General features: G+C 42.7%; 1 protein-coding gene across 2 annotated transcripts in view; it reads left to right on the forward strand.

Moving 5' to 3' along the window:
• The window catches only part of LOC124777664 (transmembrane protein 135-like), a 112,784-nt gene extending 93,610 nt beyond the window's left edge, over positions 1-19,174 (forward strand). The window contains exons 7-9 of one of the 2 annotated variants that reach the window (XM_047253179.1): positions 11,680-11,820; positions 17,188-17,354; positions 17,471-19,170. In XM_047253179.1, coding sequence (XP_047109135.1) covers positions 11,680-11,820; positions 17,188-17,354; positions 17,471-17,585 — 423 coding nt within the window. In that variant the 3' untranslated portion in view covers positions 17,586-19,170. Of the gene's footprint in view, positions 1-11,679; positions 11,821-17,187; positions 17,355-17,470 lie in introns of both variants that reach the window. The other variant, XM_047253251.1, reaches the window with a different exon arrangement.
• The last annotated feature ends 897 nt before the right edge of the window (positions 19,175-20,071 follow it).

Consider the following 20,071-nt stretch of genomic DNA (forward strand, 5'->3'; position numbering starts at 1 on the left):
GAGCATGCACAATGTCGGCACTAGTACAGTGTATATCCACCTTTCGCAGCAATGCAGGCTGCTATTCTCCCATGGAGACGATCGTAGAGATGCTGGATGTAGTCCTGTGGAACGGCTTGCCATGCCATTTCCACCTGGCGCCTCAGTTGGACCAGCGTTCGTGCTGGACGTGCAGACCGCGTGAGACGACGCTTCATCCAGTCCCAAACATGCTCAATGGGGGACAGATCCGGAGATCTTGCTGGCCAGGGTAGTTGACTTACACCTTCTAGAGCACGTTGGGTGGCACGGGATACATGCGGACGTGCATTGTCCTGTTGGAACAGCAAGTTCCCTTGCCGGTCTAGGAATGGTAGAACGATGGGTTCGATGATGGTTTGGATGTACCGTGCACTATTCAGTGTCCCCTCGACGATCACCAGTGGTGTACGGCCAGTGTAGGAGATCGCTCCCCACACCATGATGCCGGGTGTTGGCTCTGTGTGCCTCGGTCGTATGCAGTCCTGATTGTGGCGCTCACCTGCATGGCGCCAAACACGCATACGACCATCATTGGCACCAAGGCAGAAGCGACTCTCATCGCTGAAGACGACACGTCTCCATTCGTCCCTCCATTCACGCCTGTCGCGACACCACTGGAGGCGGGCTGCACGATGTTGGGGCGTGAGCGGAAGACGGCCTAACGGTGTGCGGGACCGTAGCCCAGCTTCATGGAGACGGTTGCGAATGGTCCTCGCCGATACCCCAGGAGCAACAGTGTCCCTAATTTGCTGGGAAGTGGCGGTGCGGTCCCCTACGGCACTGCGTAGGATCCTACGGTCTTGGCGTGCATCCGTGCGTCGCTGCGGTCCGGTCCCAGGTCGACGGGCACGTGCGCCTTCCGCCGACCACTGGCGACAACATCGATGTACTGTGGAGACCTCACGCCCCACGTGTTGAGCAATTCGGCGGTACGTCCACCCGGCCTCCCGCATGCCCACTATACGCCCTCGCTCAAAGTCCGTCAACTGCACATACGGTTCACGTCCACACTGTCGCGGCATGCTACCAGTGTTAAAGACTGCGATGGAGCTCCGTATGCCACGGCAAACTGGCTGACACTGACGGCGGCGGTGCACAAATGCTGCGCAGCTAGCGCCATTCGACGGCCAACACCGCGGTTCCTGGTGTGTCCACTGTGCCGTGCGTGTGATCATTGCTTGTACAGCCCTCTCGCAGTGTCCGGAGCAAGTATGGTGGGTCTGACACACCGGTGTCAATGTGTTCTTTTTTCCATTTCCAGGAGTGTATATTCTTGTTATCCACATTTTGTTGACTTTACAGCACAGATGTATTCTGGGTCCTGCGCTAGCGTCCAGAATCAAGTGTTTCCTTATGTCTGACGTAGTGTATGTGTGTGTGTACAGATTGTGAATGCTGTTACTCTTAAACTGCTGTCTCTTGAAATACTGTCTGACGAACTGTGTAGTTGTTCTTGATGTGGACTGTTGAAGCTGCTCCTGTGGTGGTATCTGTAGGTTGGTGATTCTTCTGGGAAACCTAGAATTCTCAGGAAATTGCATTTTACCTGAGAAATAGGGAAAAACTTGGGGAATTTCAGGAATTTCATAAGATCTCAGGGAAATCTGTGTTTTTAGCCTAATATTGGAATTTAATTTTATTGAGTTTTATGTATCACAAATTTTAAAATATTTGTTATTTAAATGTATGTTAATTATATAAATAATATTCCATGTAAATTATTTAAAAATGAGATCAAACAATGGGAAATCCAGGGTAGAATAATGGGAGTATTAGAAAAGGATAGTAATGGGAGTATTAGAAAAGGATAGAGTACTATTCAGCTTACAGTTGAAATGTTGAGTGGCAGACGGGCACAACAAAAAGACTGCTAAATAAGTAAGTTTTTGTCCAAAAATCCTTCATCTGAATTAGACAATACACACACACACACACACACACACACACACACACACACACACACATATATATTTACGCAAATGCAACTCGTATACATATGACCACTGTCTCTGGCTGTTGAGGCCAGAAGACAGGAAGCAACTGCGCATGATGGGAGAAGCAATGTGGGTGGTGAGAGTAAGGAGGAGGCTGGGAGGGGGATGCATAGCAGGATAGGGGTGGGGGATGGTGAAGTACTGCTTGTGGCGGCATACAGGGATGAGGTGGGAAGAGGGAACTGCAGCTAGGTGTAGTCAGGTGAGACGGAGGGTGAGGGGACAAGAGGAGAAGTAAAAAGACTGTGGGTGTGTTGTGGAGTAGAAGTTGCAGTGGAGGTATTGCTGGTGGTTGGTAGGTTTGATATGAGTGGAGGTACCGATGTATCCATCTTTGAGGTGGAGGTCAGCATGGAGGAAGGTGGCTTGTTGGGTTGAGGAGGACCAGGTGAAGTGAATATGGAGAAAATGTTAGGGTTCTGGAGGAATGTGGATAGGATGTCCTCACCCTCACCCTGTCACTCAACCGAGCGATGTGACGCAATGGTTAGTGCACTGGACTTGCATTTGGGAGGGTGACGATTCAAACCTGCATCCGGCCATCCTGATTTAGGTTTTCCATGATTTCATTAAATCGCTTCTGGCAAATGCTGGGTGGTTCCTTCCAAAGGGTATGGCCGACTTCCATCCCCATCCTTCCTTAATCTGACGGAACTGATGACCTCGCTGTTTGGTCCCCTCCTCCAAATCAATCAACCAATCAACATCCCACTTGCTTCACTTGGTCCTCCTCAACCTAACGAGCCACCTTCCTTGTTGTTGACCTCCCCCTCAAAGATGGCTATGTGAGTACCACCATCCATATCAAATCTACTAACACCAGCAATGCCTCTACTTTGACAGCTGCCACTCGTTGCATACCAAGAAGTTCCTTCCATATGTCCTAGCCAGTGGTGGTAGTCGCGTCCATAGTGACAAGCAGCCCCTCTGGAAATATACCAAGGGTCTCACTGAGACCTTCACAGACCGCAATTGGCTCCCAACCTTGTACAGAATCAGATCTTTCGTATCTTATGTCTCCAGTCACCCACCACCTCCCACTGTTTGGTCACAGAGAAGCACTCCACTTGTCACTCAGTACCACCCAGGACTGGAGTGACTGAATCACATTCTCCACCAGGGTTTTGAATACCTCTTGTCATGCCCTGAAGTGGGGAATGTCCTACCCACTATCCTTTCCAACCTTTCAACAGTGGTATTCTGCTGCTCACTGAACCTGCACAATATCCTCGTCCATCCCTAAACAACCCCTGCCCCCAACCTCTTGCCTCATGGCTCATATCCCTCTAATAGATCTAGATACATCCTCCCACCAGCACTTATTCCAATCCGGTCACAAGCATCACCTATCCCATCAAAGGCAGGGCTACCTATGAAACCAGTCATGTGATCTACAAGCTAAGCTGCAACCACTATGCTGCATTCGACATGGGCATGACAACCAACAAGCTGTCTGTCCGTCTGAATTGCCACCAGCAAACTGTGGCCAAGAAACAGCTGGACCACCCACCTGAGCACCCTGCCCAACATGACGTTCTTAATTTTATGAACTGTGAATCACATGCAGTATTCTCTTCACCATAAGAATAATACGAATATAAACATTTTGTCATGTATTCTTTCGTGTTTGCTGCTATCTCATTTAAATCCTGTCTGCCTAATAAACTACGAAACTAGTGTGAGACAACAGCAAATGCGGAAGAATGTACATTTTGCCATGTATTCTTTCGTGTTTGCTGCTATCTCATTTAAATCCTGCCTGCCTAATAAACTACGAAACTAGTGTGAGACAACAGCAAACGCGGAAGAATGTACATATCATGTCATGTTTATATTCGTATTATTCTTATGCCTCATAGTGATAGTCAGAAATGAAGCACGGCAATTGACTAGATTTTTAAATCTAAGATGACTCTTATTTCTGAGCAGAATGTGATGTACAAAAGAGGCGTCTGCAAAGATTTTCAAACGGAGGAAAATTTTAGCTAAACTCTCGTTCAGAACATTTTCTATCATACGCAGTCTATTATTTGTTGATCATTGTCAAAGAAAGCAGCAGTGTAAGTAACAACAAATAGCAGTCTCTTGCCATTGTTTAGCTAATGAGACAATTCCTCTTTTTTTTACTGTAAGCGGTGGTAGCACGCACAAAAGCAAGTCATGCCGCGAGCGGCGGCAGTTCGTAAACACACAGTATCAGAATGCGACAAACAATGCATGACACAGTACAATAATGCATTTTCAACTTAGAGTGATGTAAACACCTATAACAAAGAGAACAGCACTTATCAGATCAAAGAAAAATAAGCAATCTTTTCAAACAAGACGAAGCACGTGAAAAAGGAAGGGTACCTGTATAAATATGGACGGAGCGCCTGACGCATAGCAATGGCTACCTGGTAAAGCTTAACTGCTAAGCTTACGACTCTAACCAAACTACTGTAGGTTTGATATGTCTTTCATTCGACCTAAATTATGTCTCATATTACAATGGACCAAATTTGTTTCGTTTGGAGGTGCGGCCTAAAACTTTTCTCTCCTCTTGAATTTCGAGTCTCAAATTTCAGGTGCAGCTTAGATTCGGGAAATTTTTTTTTTCCTTGATTTCGAGTCTAATTTTTCAGGTGCAGCTTAGATTCGAGTGCGGCTTAGATTCGAGTAAATACGGTAATTTACAGTTTGTGAATCTGACATTAATCTTGTGTAATCTTCATGAACAACAGTTCTGTAAAATCTCCCCAGTAGAATGAATCTTTTTTTTCATTGTCTGACATAAGAATGATTGTCATGGCATGCGTGTTTTCCCAGTGGTGTGCCCAGCTCCTCCGAGCTGGAACATCATAGCATGGAATAACTGCCCAACTGGCAGATACCAGAAAGTAGCAAAACTGCCATTGTTGTTGTCCTCAGAGACACACGGCATTCATTAGGGCTAGTACAAATGATACAAGTTCCCACAGCTTATGATTCTAAAGAAATTAAGTAGTAACAAATATTTTCACTGAGGTGATCATCGTTTGCTGGCCAGGTAAACTTTGGGTAACAAATTGCTTTACCAAAAGGGGAACTGTTACACCACAAGAGTTACAGAGACAGTAACCAGGTGCCCACATTTATTTGTTGAGGGAGCACATAAGAGGGAAGGCTACGTCCAGATTATCATCAGTTTCATTTTGTTTGTGTTTCTAGGGTGGCAGGGAGATGGGATCTTTTAGGAGGAGAATACATGTGTGCTCATGTCTTGCATTACACAATGAGCTATTAAAGATGGTTGTCAAGCTAGTTTATCGACATTATCACTTGACCTTCCCCCCCCCCGGGGGGGTCCCACAGTCCTTTTGTGGGTACGTGTGTGACACGCACGGGGCTCCGAGCTATTGCAGTCTCCTTTCCTTTCCAGGCTGCTTACCATCCCTGTTCTTCTCCCTTCCTATCCTTGCTCCTTTGTCCCTGCCCCATCTTTTCCCTCTTAGTGGACTTCTTTATGTCGACCTGGATATCCTCCTGGCTTTGTTTTGGTCTGTCCTATTGTTTAGTTTGCTGTTTCCATCTCCTTTTCGGCGTTTTTGGTCCCCTTGGGGCTTGACCTCCATTTCCAAAATTTTCCGTTAAGTGTGAGCCATTTGAGGATGAACTCCCTACCTAGCTCTCAAGGTGCAGGTTCCTCTACCCCTCCTCTCCCCTTTCCCTTTGCACCCTGCCCCCTCTTCTGCTAGGTCACCAGCACTGTAGCCAGTCCGTATGGTGGGGCTGTTAAGTACCCACTTAGCTGAGCCCCCTGAAACCACAGGGATCACAGTGCTAGTACCTGAGCTGTTAACGCTTGATGTATGACCAGGAGTCGATGTTCATCACTTTGGGGCCCCAAAACTCCCAGCAATGGCCGCCATGCCAGACGGCCCTTGCTGTGGCTGGGTGGCACCCACGGGGCGAGCCCCTGATCGGAGTGGGTGGTTCTAGGGCAGACGCCTTGCGCATGAAGTGACAAAAGCTTCACCATCCTGGCCATTCTGTGGCCGTCTCTAAGATTGGTAACGGACAAGACACTCCTTCTTCTGATGCTTCGGCCTTCCCCTCCGTGGCCACCTGGCCACCACTGGGAGGAGGGTCAAGCTCACCAGCTTGGGTTGAAACCTTTCACTCATTACCTGGTTCGTACCAGCATGGATGGCGGAAGTTTTGCCATGACCAAGCCTTTGTTTTTCGTGGAGATGATTGAAGATAAGTATGGCGAAGTGGAATCAATGAGTAAAATGCGGTCCGGTGCTTTGCTCATAAAGACATCTTCTGCTGCCCATCTGATGCCCTGCGTGCTTGTGACCATCTCAGTGACATTCCAGTCTCCATCATGCCCCACCAATCTGTGAACTCTTACAGGGCATTATTTTCCACCAAGCTCTTCTTCTCCAAACTGACAAGGAGCTCCAGGCTAACCTCGTGCAGCGAGAGGTTCATTTTATCTGCCATGTGCAGCAAGGACCTCCAATCGCTCCACTATGGGTTCCTTTATCCTGGCCTTTGAGGGGGATGTCCTCCCAGAGAAGGTCAAGGTAATGGTGTATTGGTGCGATGTAAAACCTTATATTCCACCACCAATGAGATGCTTTAAATGCTTACGGTTTGGACAGTTGTCTTCCCGCTGCACCACTGATCCCCTCTGCGGTGACTGTTGGCCCCCCCCCCCCCCATGAGGGGAATGCCTGTGCGTGTATATTGTCATGGACAGCATTCTCCACACTCGCCTGCATGCCCGGTGTTTGTGAAAGAAAGAAGGATTCAAGAGTACAAAAACTTAGATTGGCTCACCTACACTGAGTCTCATCAAAAGTATGACAGGCTCCAACCCATGTCTGTGACTTCTACTTTTGCTTCCCCCTCCTGCCCGCTCATCTTCCCAGCCCCACCCCATTCACCCCATGCCTTCAGCCTCCTCCTCCTCCCTCTCCCACTCCCCCTCCCCGACAGTACCCATACCCATCCCTTCAGGTGCTGCTCCCCCTCCCCTGCCGGAGAAGTGCTCCCCTCCTTCGGCGGCCGCCGGTACTGGAGCGCCCTACCAGGACTCTACTTCCCGGCACCGCCCTGAAGGCGATCTGCTGCTCCACAAAGGCAGTGCAATCCGCCTCTGGTGGGCACCTAGATTGCCCGGTGTAACTCTGTGCCCGCCCTCGCTAAAGTCTGCACTTCTCTTCCTTCCCAAGACAAGAAGCAGAAACGCAAGAACAAGGACCTTCCAGAGTTGCAGCCCCTTCTCTCCTTCTACTCTGCCACTTGTATTGCACTTCAGGAGACCCATTATGTCAATTCGTACCCACCCGTCCTTTGTGGGTTCCATGCTTTCTGTTGGAACTGAATTGGCCCCTTGTGGGCTTCTGGTGGTGTTTGCACCTTGGTCTGCAAGGACATTGTTAGTAAATAGGTTCCCCTCCATACCACTCTATAAGCCATTGCTGTCAGGGTCCATCTGGCCACTCCAATCACAATCCGTAATCTCTACCTCCCACCTGACAGGCCGCCCACATCCCTTGCTCTAATCACGCTTTGTCAACAACTCCCTTCTCCCTTCCTGCTACTAGGGGACTTTAATGCCCACAACCTTCTTTGGGGTAGCCATACGACTACTGCCCACACAGGCGTTGTTTACTAAACACAGGCCCTCCCATGCACTTTAGTATGGCGCATGACACTTTCTCTACCATTGACCTCTCCACCTGCACTCCTAACCTTCTTCCGTACATTCAGTGGGGTGTCCACGATGACGTATGTGACATCGACCATTACCTGATTGTTTTGACCTTCCTTCAGTGTCTCTCGTTCAGTCACCCTCCCAGGTGGGCCATATCTAAGGCTGATTGGGGTGCCTTTTCCTCTGTTCCCATCCTGTTGATGAATCTACACGGACTTTGACTGCCACCATCCTTTCAGCAACAGTTTCAGCATTCCCTTCTTCCTCAGGTTCCCCTTGCTGGAAGATGGTCCCTTGGTGGACTCCGGAACTTGCTGCAGCCATAAAAGACCACCGCCGTGCTCTTCAACACTTCATGTGGCACCCTTCTACTGCTCTTCTTCTAGTCTTTAAATGAGTCCATGCCCAGGCCCACTACCTAATTAAATTTCAGAAATGGATTTGCTGGGAACGATATGTAGCTGCCATACGACTACACACCCCCTCTTCACAAGTCTGGGTGAAACTCAGGCGAATTTTAAGCCACCGTCCTCCCACCGGGGTTGCAGGAATTTCTGTGCAAGGTGTTATCAGTACCAATCCGGCCTCTATAGCAGCATATTTGCTCAAGCGTCGGCATTGGCTCAGTATCTGCCCACGTTCCTTCTACTGAAAGAGCACTCAGAACAACTACCTTTGTCTTTTGTTTGTCGCTGCTCGGGGCCATATAATGCCCCATTCAGCGAGCGGGAATTCGCCAGTGCCCTCACCCTTTGTCGCGACATGGCTCCTGGACCGGATCGGATACATAACCAAATGCACCAACACTTACCAGTGGCTGGCCACCATCATGTACTGACCCTCTTAACTGTCTGTGGAATGAGGGAGTCTTTCCTACCCAGTGGCAGGAAAGCATTGTTGTTCTGGTGTTGAAGCCAGGGAAGCCACGTCTTCAGTTGGATAGCTATCCAATTAGCCTTATCAACACCCTCTGCAAGCTCCTTGAACGCACGGTGAGTCGGCAGCTGTTTTGGATCCTTGCATCCCGTGACCTTTTGTCATTGACTCAAAGTGGTTTTTGCTGTGGCCGCTCTTCAGTGGATAACTTGGTCCACCTGGAGTCTGCTATCCGGTCGGTCGGCTTTTGCCCACCGGCAACATGTCATTGCAGTCTTCTTTGATCTGCATAAAGCCTATGACACCGCCTGGCGCCACAACATCCTCACCTTTCACGAATGGGGCCTTTGTGGCGCTCTGCCTGTTTTTATCCGTAACTTCCTTTCTTGTCGCTCCTTTCGGGTCTAAGTTGGCTCCTCCTACAGCATTCCCCATTGGCAAGAAAATGGGGTTCCATAGTGTTCTGTGCTGAGTGTCCCTCTCTTCCTCATAGCCATTAATTGTCTGGTGACAGCTGTTGGGCCGACAGTGCCCCCTCTTTGTATGCTGATGATTTTTGTATCTATGTCGCTTCCGCTGTAATGGGCGCTGCAGAATGCCGTCTACAGGGGGCAATCTGCTGGGCGCACTCATGGGCTCTCTCCCATGGCTTTTAGTTTTCGGCGGCCAAGTCGTGTCTCATGCATTTCTGCTGTTGGCGTACAGTCCATCCCCATCTGGAACTGTTCCTCGATGGCCAGCCCCTTGAGGTGGTGGACACTTATCACTTCTTGGGTCTGGTCTTTGATGCCCGGTTGACATGGCTCCCTCATCCTCGCCAGCTGAAGAGGATGTGCTGGTTCAATCTCAATGTTCTTAGGTGTCTGTGCAATACCTCCTGGGCTGCAGACCGCTCTGTTTTCCTGTGACTGTATCAAGTGTTGGTCCAGTCTTGTTTAGACAATGGAAGTCCTGTTTATGGTTCTGCGTTGCCTTCGACGTTGCAGATACTAGACCCCATCCACCACTGTGGGGTCTGACTTGTGACTGGTGTCTTCAGGACTAGCCCCGTACTTAGCCTTCCACCACTGCGAGTTTTGCGCTAACAACAGCTGATACCTTATGCACTCCACATTCACTGCTTCCCAAAACACCCTAATTATGGTCCCCTTTATCCAGACATGGAGATCAGAAGTGATCTATACTGATGGCTCCATGGTTGCTGGCCGCATTGGTTTTGCTTCATTCCTTGCCAGATGGCTATAGTGTTTTTACTGCAGAATTGGTAGCCATCTTGCACACTCTGGACCTCACTCGCTCCTGCTCAGGACTATCTTGCACTACCTGTAGTGACTCACTGAGCAGTTTGCACGCTAACGGCCAATGCTTCCCTCACCACCCGTTAGTCATCGCTATTCAGGACTTTCTTTCTCTCCTTGTTCAACGTGGATGCTTGGTGGTTTTCATTTGGACCCCAGGCCATGTTGGGATTCCTGGCAATGAACTTGCCGACCAACTGGCGAAATTAGCTACTACCATGCCATCTCTTGCAATTGGCATTCCGGAAATAGAACTTCGCTCAGCATTACATCGTCAGGTTTTGGGCCTTTGGGATGCAGAATGGCACACTCTTTCTTTGCTGAACAAGCTCAGGGCGATTAAGGATTCTACAACTCCGTGGTGGTCCTCCTTACAGGCCTCTCAAAAGGCCTCTATCTTCCTATGCCGGCTCCGCATAGGCCGTAATTGGCTGAGTCAAGGTTATCTCCTCCGTCGTGAGCCCCCCCCCCCCCCCCCCCTCTGTCGTTGTGGATTGATGTTGACTGTGGCTCACATCTTATTGGACTGCCCCAACTTAGCTGCCCTGCGACAGACTTTTAGCTTTCCAGACTCGATACCCCCTGGTGTTGGCTGACACCGCCTTAGCAGCAGATCTCGTTTTGCGTTTTATTCGTGATGGGGGTTTCATCGCTGTATTTAAGGGAGGGACCTGCCACCTTATCGGTGAATGGAGGGGACTGCAGGCCGTCTTGCGCCCCCCTTTGCCCAGACTGGATTGGCTTCAACTGGGCTTGGTGGTTCACCCCTGCCCTCTGCCTTCCCACTCCTTTCCTTATGAGGTCAGTTATGTCTTGAGCATCTCTCTTGTCTGCTGTGCATCTTCCTTTACGCCCCTGTCATTAGTCACTTTCTTTCTCTCACCTCTCTTCTGCCCTTTTCCTTCCTTCCCTGTCAATAGTTTATCATTTTATGGACATTGTAGTTCCCTCTTCTAATGTGGGATTTTATTGGTTTTAGTTAATCCAAGGTTGGAAGGACTGTTGACTGTGTGGTTTGGTCACTTCTCCAACCAACCAACCAACCGACCAACCAACCAACATCACTTGACTTGTTCCCTGTAGTGCATGTTGAATATGCCGCGCGGGATTAGCCGAGCGGTCTAAGGTGCTGCAGTCATTGGCTGTGCGGCTGGTCCTGACTGAGGTTCGAGTCCTCCCTCGGGCATGGTTGTGTGTGTTTGTCCTTACGATAATTTAGGTTAATTAGTGTGTAAGCTTAGGGACCGATGACCTTAGCAGTTAAGTCCCATAAGATTTCACACACATTTGAACATTTTTTTGTTGAATATGTTTAGATGACTTCTGATGTGGTCTGAATTATCAACAACATGTCTTGATTGTGGGAAAAGGTGATAGTAAAATGGAATACTTCTCTGCAACAAGACATTTTGACATGTTTATGATCAGTTGGGGCACACATTGTTCAGAGAGATCAGCAGTCTTTTGTGTTTAGTAACGGTTTATTTGCCATAGTGGTAGATATTAATTATAAGTAATTTTGGTCTTATAGTGGATGTGCTCCTGTTGTGTTTGACTGTTTATTAACCTTTCTGGTAGTTGCTTTGCATGATTGCAGTTCTGTATTGTAGTTAGATGGTGTACAGGACACTGAAATTATTGTCTAACAAAATCTGTCCGTTGATATACCACTCACAATTATGACTATGTGTTATGTACAACCTATTTAATGTGTAAATAAAGCGTCATCCATGTGCGATTTTTGTTACTATTTATTGTGGTTTTACTATTTATTTCTAAAAGCCATTTACTTGTGTGTTTCCAGATGACCTCTTGTGTATTACGTTGGCTTCTTGACAAAGACTCAAAATTCCATGCTATACCAAGTGGACTAGTGGCTGGACTGGCATTTGCTTTTTTCCCTGACAATACTATTGCATTGTATATTATGTGGAAACTGGTTCAGGTGAGTTAATACTTACCATGTGTATCATCACCAGATATGTAATTAAATATTGATTTTGACTTCTGTTTACCTTATCAAGCAACTGTTGACAAAACTATAAGCAATGACCATCCTCTTCTGAGATTAGATAGCAGAGTATAAATAATTTTTCAAATGTAAAATGTTTTTGAAGCAGGATATGACTGTCTGTATGGAAGTAGATTATTAACATACAAGATACAGTTGCCCAAGGCACTGGTTCTCTCACTGACTTTTATATCGTAAAAAATCACATGAAAATGTAGACATTTTATATCCATGGCTTACAGTTGATTTCTGAAGAACTGACACTAGCAATCTTGATAAACACGATAATTTATCTGACAGTAAAAAGTTATTGGCTTGAATGTGGTCCATGAAAGGTAATAACTCAATATGGTAGTTAAATTCATGAATTTTTATGGGATGTATTAAAGAGCCACTGTAAATGCTCACAGAGTGATGAACTCACTTTCAGGAAAGTGAAAATATGAGTATAGCAAAGCATTTGTTTATCAAACCCTTTATTAGCATTGTACGGAATTATAGGGATGTTCTGGTTGGTAAAACTATAGTGACTGCATGGTGCTTTTTCGAAATGCCGTGTCTCTGTGACTTTGACTCCTCATTCATTTAACAGGAACCCTTCTGAGAAATTATATACATCTGGGCCAAAAGTAACAAGAAAATCTTTCTGCCAGTAGAGGAATGGTAGTGACACATTGTGTACATGATGCTTCTAGTAAACGTGGTTTTGAATCAAAATTATTAGATATGTCCACAGGTAAATAACAGCATTCGCATCTTATTACCAAAATTACGTATGTTAGCCGAAGGGAAGCTTACAAATCCAGCTGTCCTGCTCAAATGTTCTACAGATTATTGGGTCATTCCATGCAAAATGATCTAGAGGTTCCCGCATGACCATTGCAGATTTTGATGAAAATTTGAATGAACAATTGCACTTGTTCCCAATGAACACAGGTAAATTTTCACGATCATTAATTCAGTACTTCTGAAGTAGTCATTTGTTTGACTCATAGTGCAATTATCAACAGTACATCTGTGAGTTTTTGGCAACTTTGAGACATGATATTTTCTTGAAAGAAACTATACGAGGTCATCTTGTACAACTGTTTGTGTTTTCTTAAGTGAAATAACAGAAAAAGATTTCCTGAGTGAATTGCATATGGATAATTTGAAGCAAAGTTGGCTGGAAAAATAACTGCTCAGAAAATGTAAAAGTTTAGCATTTTATATATCCAGAAGGAATTGCAGCATTTCCAATAATTTACAAATTAAAGACAAAGTTGATAATTTTTCTAAAAACGCCCACTTTTACAAAAAAAAAAAAAAAAAAAAAAAAAAAAAAAAAAAAAAAAAAAAAAAAAAAAAAAAAAAAAAAAAACATTATAAAGACCACGTTCTAAACCAGCTAAAACCATATTTTGTTTTGAATGCGAACATATAAGGCCCTAAAAAAGAACAACAAGTTGTATGTGCATTGAAAATTGGCCCATATTCTACTGGTACTCAAATCAGATTCTTTTATGTTCTACAAATGTTTAATACTCTCTGGGGAAGGTAATATCAAAAGTTTCAATGACTAGGCGTTGAAATAAACTCCAAATAAGTCAAGAAAGTTTGAAAAAGGGGTGCCTTTTTTTTGACTTGACTCGTCACAACATATTTCAGTCTGTTTTTCTGCTGTAACTACAATCTCAAATACGTTATAAACTTCAGAATTTAACTGCACAGTAGCAACACACTGGAGGCCATAGCAGTAAAATTGTTGCATAACAACTGGAACACACATCATATAAATAGCCTGCTGGTTTTACACCACTGTCACATTGTGAGACATTGTGCAACAGCAGTCACGAGTGAGTTTCCTTACTACAGGTTCCCAAACCTGATAATGGTTTCTTTACACAGGATTCCAAGCCAGTGATATATTTCTATAAGTGTCAGAGGCCAAAGCTAGAAGTGTTCTCTTTTAGGATCCTAAGCTACTTGAATTTTTTCTATGGGCAGAATGTCATGAGGAAACTTAAACTGCCAGTTGGGTGATGTCATTAATGGGATTGTTGGGGGAAAATTTTGATAAGAGAGAACCCAAAAAAATTATACTTTTCAAACGTGATTCTCTGAAATAATTAGTGCCACAAAAAAGAGAAAATTATGCTTTTTATTGGATTGCATAGTCCAACTGTTTTTTTATAAAAACAATTTTGTAGAGGTGAATGCTGTAGAGATGTCAAAAAAACAAAAACAAAAAAGACTACTTAGTTGCAGTATTTCTGACTCAAGCTCATTTCCTAGTCATCAGGACTTCTGAGATTACTAAACAATTGTAGAACATAATAAAAATGTTGATTTAAATTGAGTACCAGTGGAATATGAGCCTATTCTATAGGCTCATAATTTTTAGGACCTTACATGCTCGCATTGCAAAATCAATTATAGTTTTTAGGTGCTTTAGAACATGATCTTTCTAGTGCAAATGGTTGAAAAGAGTTTACAGAAGACAATTTTTTTTCTTTTTTGTAAAAGTGGGTTAAAGTAGCCATTTTTTATCTTTTTTTAGAAAAATTATCAACTTTGTCCTCATTCTGTAAACTGTTGGAAAGTGGTAGCAGACTGAAATTTTATATTCTAAGATCTTGCATTGAAAAGTTATTAAGTGAGTGGCTTCAGGTATATCCCGCCCTTACATCCGAATATACAAAAAGCTAAACTCCACATTTATTTCGAGCATCTGTTTTTTCAACCGACTGTGCTTCAAATTATCCAAATGCGTATCACTGAGGATAATATTTTCTTTATTATTTTGCTTAAGAGAGTGCAAAAAGTTTTATAAGAAGACCTAGCTTTGTTTCTTTCAAGGAAATATTGCCGGAGATGTTACGTCTCAAATTTGCTGAAAACTCGTGGGTGCACTGTTAATAATTGCATTATGGGGTTTAACAAATGACTATATCTCTGCAAGTATTGTTCATTTGAAACATATGTGAAAGTTCACACAAAATTTCAACAAAGTCCAATTTTTCTGAAATTAGACCACTTGGCATATTGCGTATATTTTAGTTGGTAGACAGCACAAGATCTGTAGAATACTGTGAGACTGTGTCAATGGTACAGACAAAAAATTCTCAAAATGGGTCAGCAGTTGGAGTAAGAGGTTAAAAGGCAAATAGCAGAAAGATGGAAAAATATGTAGTACAAGTGAAAATTAGACTTACTGACAGGATAAGGCGAAGTTGGTGCCTGACAGTATAACAGTTGCCAAGTACTCTGGGCTAAGACATCCAGTGTAGTTTGTTGGCTGATTTATATTACACACCCTGTTCACAACTGTGTAGCGCTAACTGTTAACATCACCAGTTTCAAAGATGCTGAATGAGTTAGTTTGTTGATTACGTGACCCATAAATTATATTTACAGTATGAATTTCGATGAGAACTGTCATATTCATCTGGATAACAATTATGCATATCTAGGAATCTGAAGTATTGGTATTTGATGACCATTTGTAAAAAGAAAGAAAATTACAGTCTAACGATCTGGCAGTTTTGTAGTCATTAGAAACATAGCAATAGTTAGAACAAGGGTGGGGAACAGAAGCAGTTGTAACATATCCATTTTAGCATTTGCCTTAAGTAATTTAGGGAAATCATGGAAAAACGAAATCTTGATAGTGAAAAGGGGATTTGAACTCTGTACCTCATGAATGTAAGTCAAGTGTTGATCGTTTACAGGTGTGTAACTAACTGTATGTGAGAGTTTCTGACACAGATAAGATTGTCAAAGAGAAATGGCTTTAATCTGCATTTAAACACAAATCTACAACTGGCAAGACCTTATTCAAATCTTGAAAGGACTCAGAGTCCAAATGGCCCTTTCTAGGGCATAAGCCTAATGGCAATTACTACCAGAAGGTAGTAAAGTCACAACTGCCATCCGAATAGGGACAATTATTTTTTCTGAAGCTATGTTTTTACTGAAACTGCTGTTGCTCTGTGTGATTGTGGGGTCAGACTAGTCAGCAGTAATCCCCTTTCCTGAGACAACACTGAAAAAGAAGAAGATTAAGGTACTTGAGATGTGATATTATAGATGGATGCTAGAAATGAATTAGAATGATTAGGATAAGAAATGTGGAGATTTTCCGCAGAATCAACGAGGAGAGGCTGATATGCTAACCACTAAAGAGAGATGGGATGGGACGGATTGGTAGAAGCTTTCAAAACATCAGGGAACAATTGTTTTGATAATCAGTCAATGATGAGCACACAGTTTATATTTCATAGCTGACATTTTGTGGTATACTGAGGAAAGAATTTTTATGCAATGGCACATAGTTTTCATCCAAACCTAACTTCAAATGTATCTTTCACTATGCAGCAGTGTGTGTGCTGTTATGAAAGTTCCTAGCAGCTGCTCCTGATTAGAACTCAAATCTCAAACCTCAAACCTTGAACCTTGTCTTTTGGGGGCTGTCTTCTTACCAATTCAGAAATCCAGGCGTGACTAATGACTTATATTCACAGCTTTCTTATCAAACTTCACAGAAGTTGTCCTGCTAATCTTATGGCTCACATCCCTGGAAGTGAGGGTAACGCAGAAAAATAATTTAGTCAAAACCTAGACAGTTGTTTCCAGAATGAATCTTCCACTCTGTGGCAGAGTGTGTTCTGTTATGAGACTTCCTTTCTTCCAGGAATGCAAGTCCCACAAGGTATGGAGGAGAACTTTTGTGAAGTTGTGAAAGTGGCACTGACAGAAGTAAGGCTGTGAGAGCTGCAAGTGGACCTTTGTTCTCATATTTTGTGTGAAGTTTCTTAGTTAGTTCTTTTAGATGAAACAAATGAGGTGAAAAATTAATTAGAATGAACACACTTTATGTTACAGATATGGGCAAAGGGAGTAAGTGCTATTGTGTAGAATTTAATGATGAAAGAATATCTCTGTATTGTTGAAAATACAATGTATTTGGATAGATAAAAAAGCTACCCCACCAAGTGGTGGCAAGAGGACACACATATAAAAGGTATTAAAGTTTACAAGCTTTCGGAGCAAGTGGCTCCTTCACTTGGCAGAAGGATTGAGGGGTGAGGAAAAGGGGTGTAGGAAAAGGACTGGGGAGGTTTAGGAAAAATTGTCCAGAACTCTGGGTCAGGGGAGTCTTACTGGATGGGATGAGATGGAAAGAGACTCTTTATTATGTGACACGTCATGTGGTCCATGTATCTAAGTATTCAAGTCATGACACCTGAGCTAATGAAATGATGTATATGTCTGCAGAAGCCTTTGGAGAGATGCATCTGCTGTTGTACTTTTTTGTTCCAGATAATGTATAGGAATGGGGTAGACAAGGGCTGGTGGCCAGAATTACCAGGTGCCACAATACTCCTTTACTGTTTGTCCACTGCAATTCTATTTCATGCTGCAGTGGTAGAACCAAACAATCTTAGACCGTCATATTGGAAGTTCCTACATCGTGTTTCGGGGGGCTGGTGAGTGCAAAGTGATGTGGTGTATTGAAGTAATTTTGGACTTTCACATATTGATGGATTAATGCTTTGCTTTCTTTCTACTGCTTTTTAATTAAGGAAAGCTTTTTGTTCTACAGGATTGCAGATATAAACAGGAAACCTCTTGATGTGTATGGACTGGAGAGTTCCAAAGCACTTGCTAAGGTCCTTATTGACACAAAGACAGGAAGCACCTATTCTTCTCCTATGTAGGCTCATTATTTTGAAAATTTTGATAGCAGGCGCTGTTCAAAACGTACCATTAGCACTTCATTGTGTGTCCTGGTGAAAGTCTCTGTGATAACTTTGAGCCTGGCTTATTCAGGTTTTAATTTTGTAGAAAAAGATTTAATTTTTCAAAAGATCAGTTCTGAAACTAGTGTATATATTTTAATACAAATTTGCATTTATCATTTCACAAGCTTTGTTTTGTAATGAGCCACTTGAGCAAAGTAATATTTGCTCATAAGTGATAATTGTTCCACATTCCTTTTTTTAGGCACTTTGTTACAGAAATTGAGTCTGTCATTTTCTTAGCCAACAAGCAAAATACAAAAGCTCATGCAACCACTCACTTTATACAAGGAAACTGGCCAGGGTTTGGAATACTGTTTTAAAGAATTTTCTTCTACATGCCACAAAAAGAAAATAGTTGATTTTCAGTCTTGGGAATAGATGCAATGTTTAATACAAACATAATAAGAACTGAAAGAATTTATTTTGGAAATTTAATTTTTGTAATTAATACATACAGAAATCTGTGATAAATCATGCCAGTATTTTGACAGTTTGCAGTTTTAATTGATACTTCTGTTGATATTTTGTCTGTTGGTATCTAAGCACCTCATATTTGCGGAGGCACAGTTTATAACTTTTGTAAAATCTTTTGTATTGATGTTTGATAAGAGTGTCACTGGATTGTGATAAATATGAGTTCTGAAGAGATACCATAAATGTATGTGTAATGTGTTATTTGACTTTTGTACAAGTTTTGTTGTTTTTTATTTATCTGAATATTTTGATACAGCTAAATGATAAAATAATTGTGGAAAACTGTGATGTGTAGATAGTTGAATATGGAATTCAGTTTTGGTAGGTAACTGTATTTTGTATGGTTTTAAGATATAGGTAATGAGAGAGCTCTTTTCTGTTTTCTGACATCACAGATGGTTGTTGACAGTGAATTACAATATTGGTGAAGGCTGTTGTAATAATGGTGTTAAGATGGTGAAAGAAGCTGAGCTTCAGACATTTCAATGTCTTCCTTAAAATATGTACAAATGTTTCTCAAAGAATTTTCATCTGAAGAGGTCACACTTATTCAAGATAACTTAAAATTTGGTATGAATATTTATTACAATTCAGTTAATCGCACGTATGTTGTAGTTTCGGGAAGTCTCTCTTTTCATGGAGGACTGTATACAACAGTCTGTGGTAATATACTTGCCATGTATTGTTTAAAGGATTTTATTTTTTGTATCATGAAACCAAATAATAATTTTGTTTGTTTGTGTGTGTGTGTGTGTGTGTGTGTGTGTGTGTGTTTGAGATAGGGAGGGGGAGGAGGCGGTGGTTTGAGAGAATGTATATAATACAGATTATGTTGATGGCTCTCATGTAAATTTGTGCAGGTAGCATGTCCAAGTAAACTTTTTTATATTGAAAGAGATTTTGCTCAGCATTTTAATATTTTTAAAGGATGAATTATTTTTAATGTACTATATAAGTATAGTGTTTTGGGATTTTATTAAAGAAGACTCTGAGACACAGTTTTATGTTTTGTCACAAATAAAATGTTATTGACTTATTGTACGTAGTCCCACACTCATCTTATAACACACACCCTTTCTGTTTCACAACCAGTGCTTCGTATAACTGATCACAAAAAATCTACATATATGGCTAGGTACTGTGTGCATCCCCGTCATGCTTCAATTAGAAATGTATAATGATATGGATGATTGATTGTGTCTGTGATAAATGAGAAGGAGAGTGGTAATGAGATATCTGAAAGCTAAGAAATACAAGAAACAGCATTTTTGTTCTGTGATAAAAATTTCCGGAGCTAAATTCTATGTGTAATACATCTGTGTGTGCTGCAACATCTTACTTCGAACACTCAAGGAGAGGGCAAGGAACATCAGCAACACACCTAACTTAAATAACCATTTAATCAACTGACAGTGAGCACTATATTGAATATAATCATGAAAGAAAATATGATGAGACCAGTATCGTATCATGGTGCAAATCTCAGGTTTCTGTGACGGGGTAATTATGAAGTCTATCAAAATAAAGATGTTAAAACAGGGTGGAGATTTCAATTTAACACTAGAAGAATCACACCCATCATTTTAAGGTGCTCTGCTTTAGTACAATTATTTCTTGTAAATGGTTTGTTCTACAGTTTCTATTTTCTATGAATTTTAATAAATATTTGTGAGGTACATTTCTGCAAGAATTAAGCATTTAGGACCATTCTGAAAAGTAGTTCAATGAACTCTTACTAGATTGATTTATAGCATTCAGCAGATCATTTGTTAATGAGGAAGGAAGCTCTGTTGCTCAAGTGGCGCTGTTGGTTTTGACAACACTTTAGTTGCTTTATAATGTCATTTCCAAGGCATGGTTTGTCTGATTGAGCAATTGTAAAATATTTGATTTCAATGTCAGATGGTGAATCTGAAGCTGAAGATTCT

The sequence above is a fragment of the Schistocerca piceifrons genome, chromosome 1 (genome assembly GCF_021461385.2).
Source record: "Schistocerca piceifrons isolate TAMUIC-IGC-003096 chromosome 1, iqSchPice1.1, whole genome shotgun sequence".
In the NCBI taxonomy this organism is placed as follows: domain Eukaryota; kingdom Metazoa; phylum Arthropoda; class Insecta; order Orthoptera; family Acrididae; genus Schistocerca; species Schistocerca piceifrons.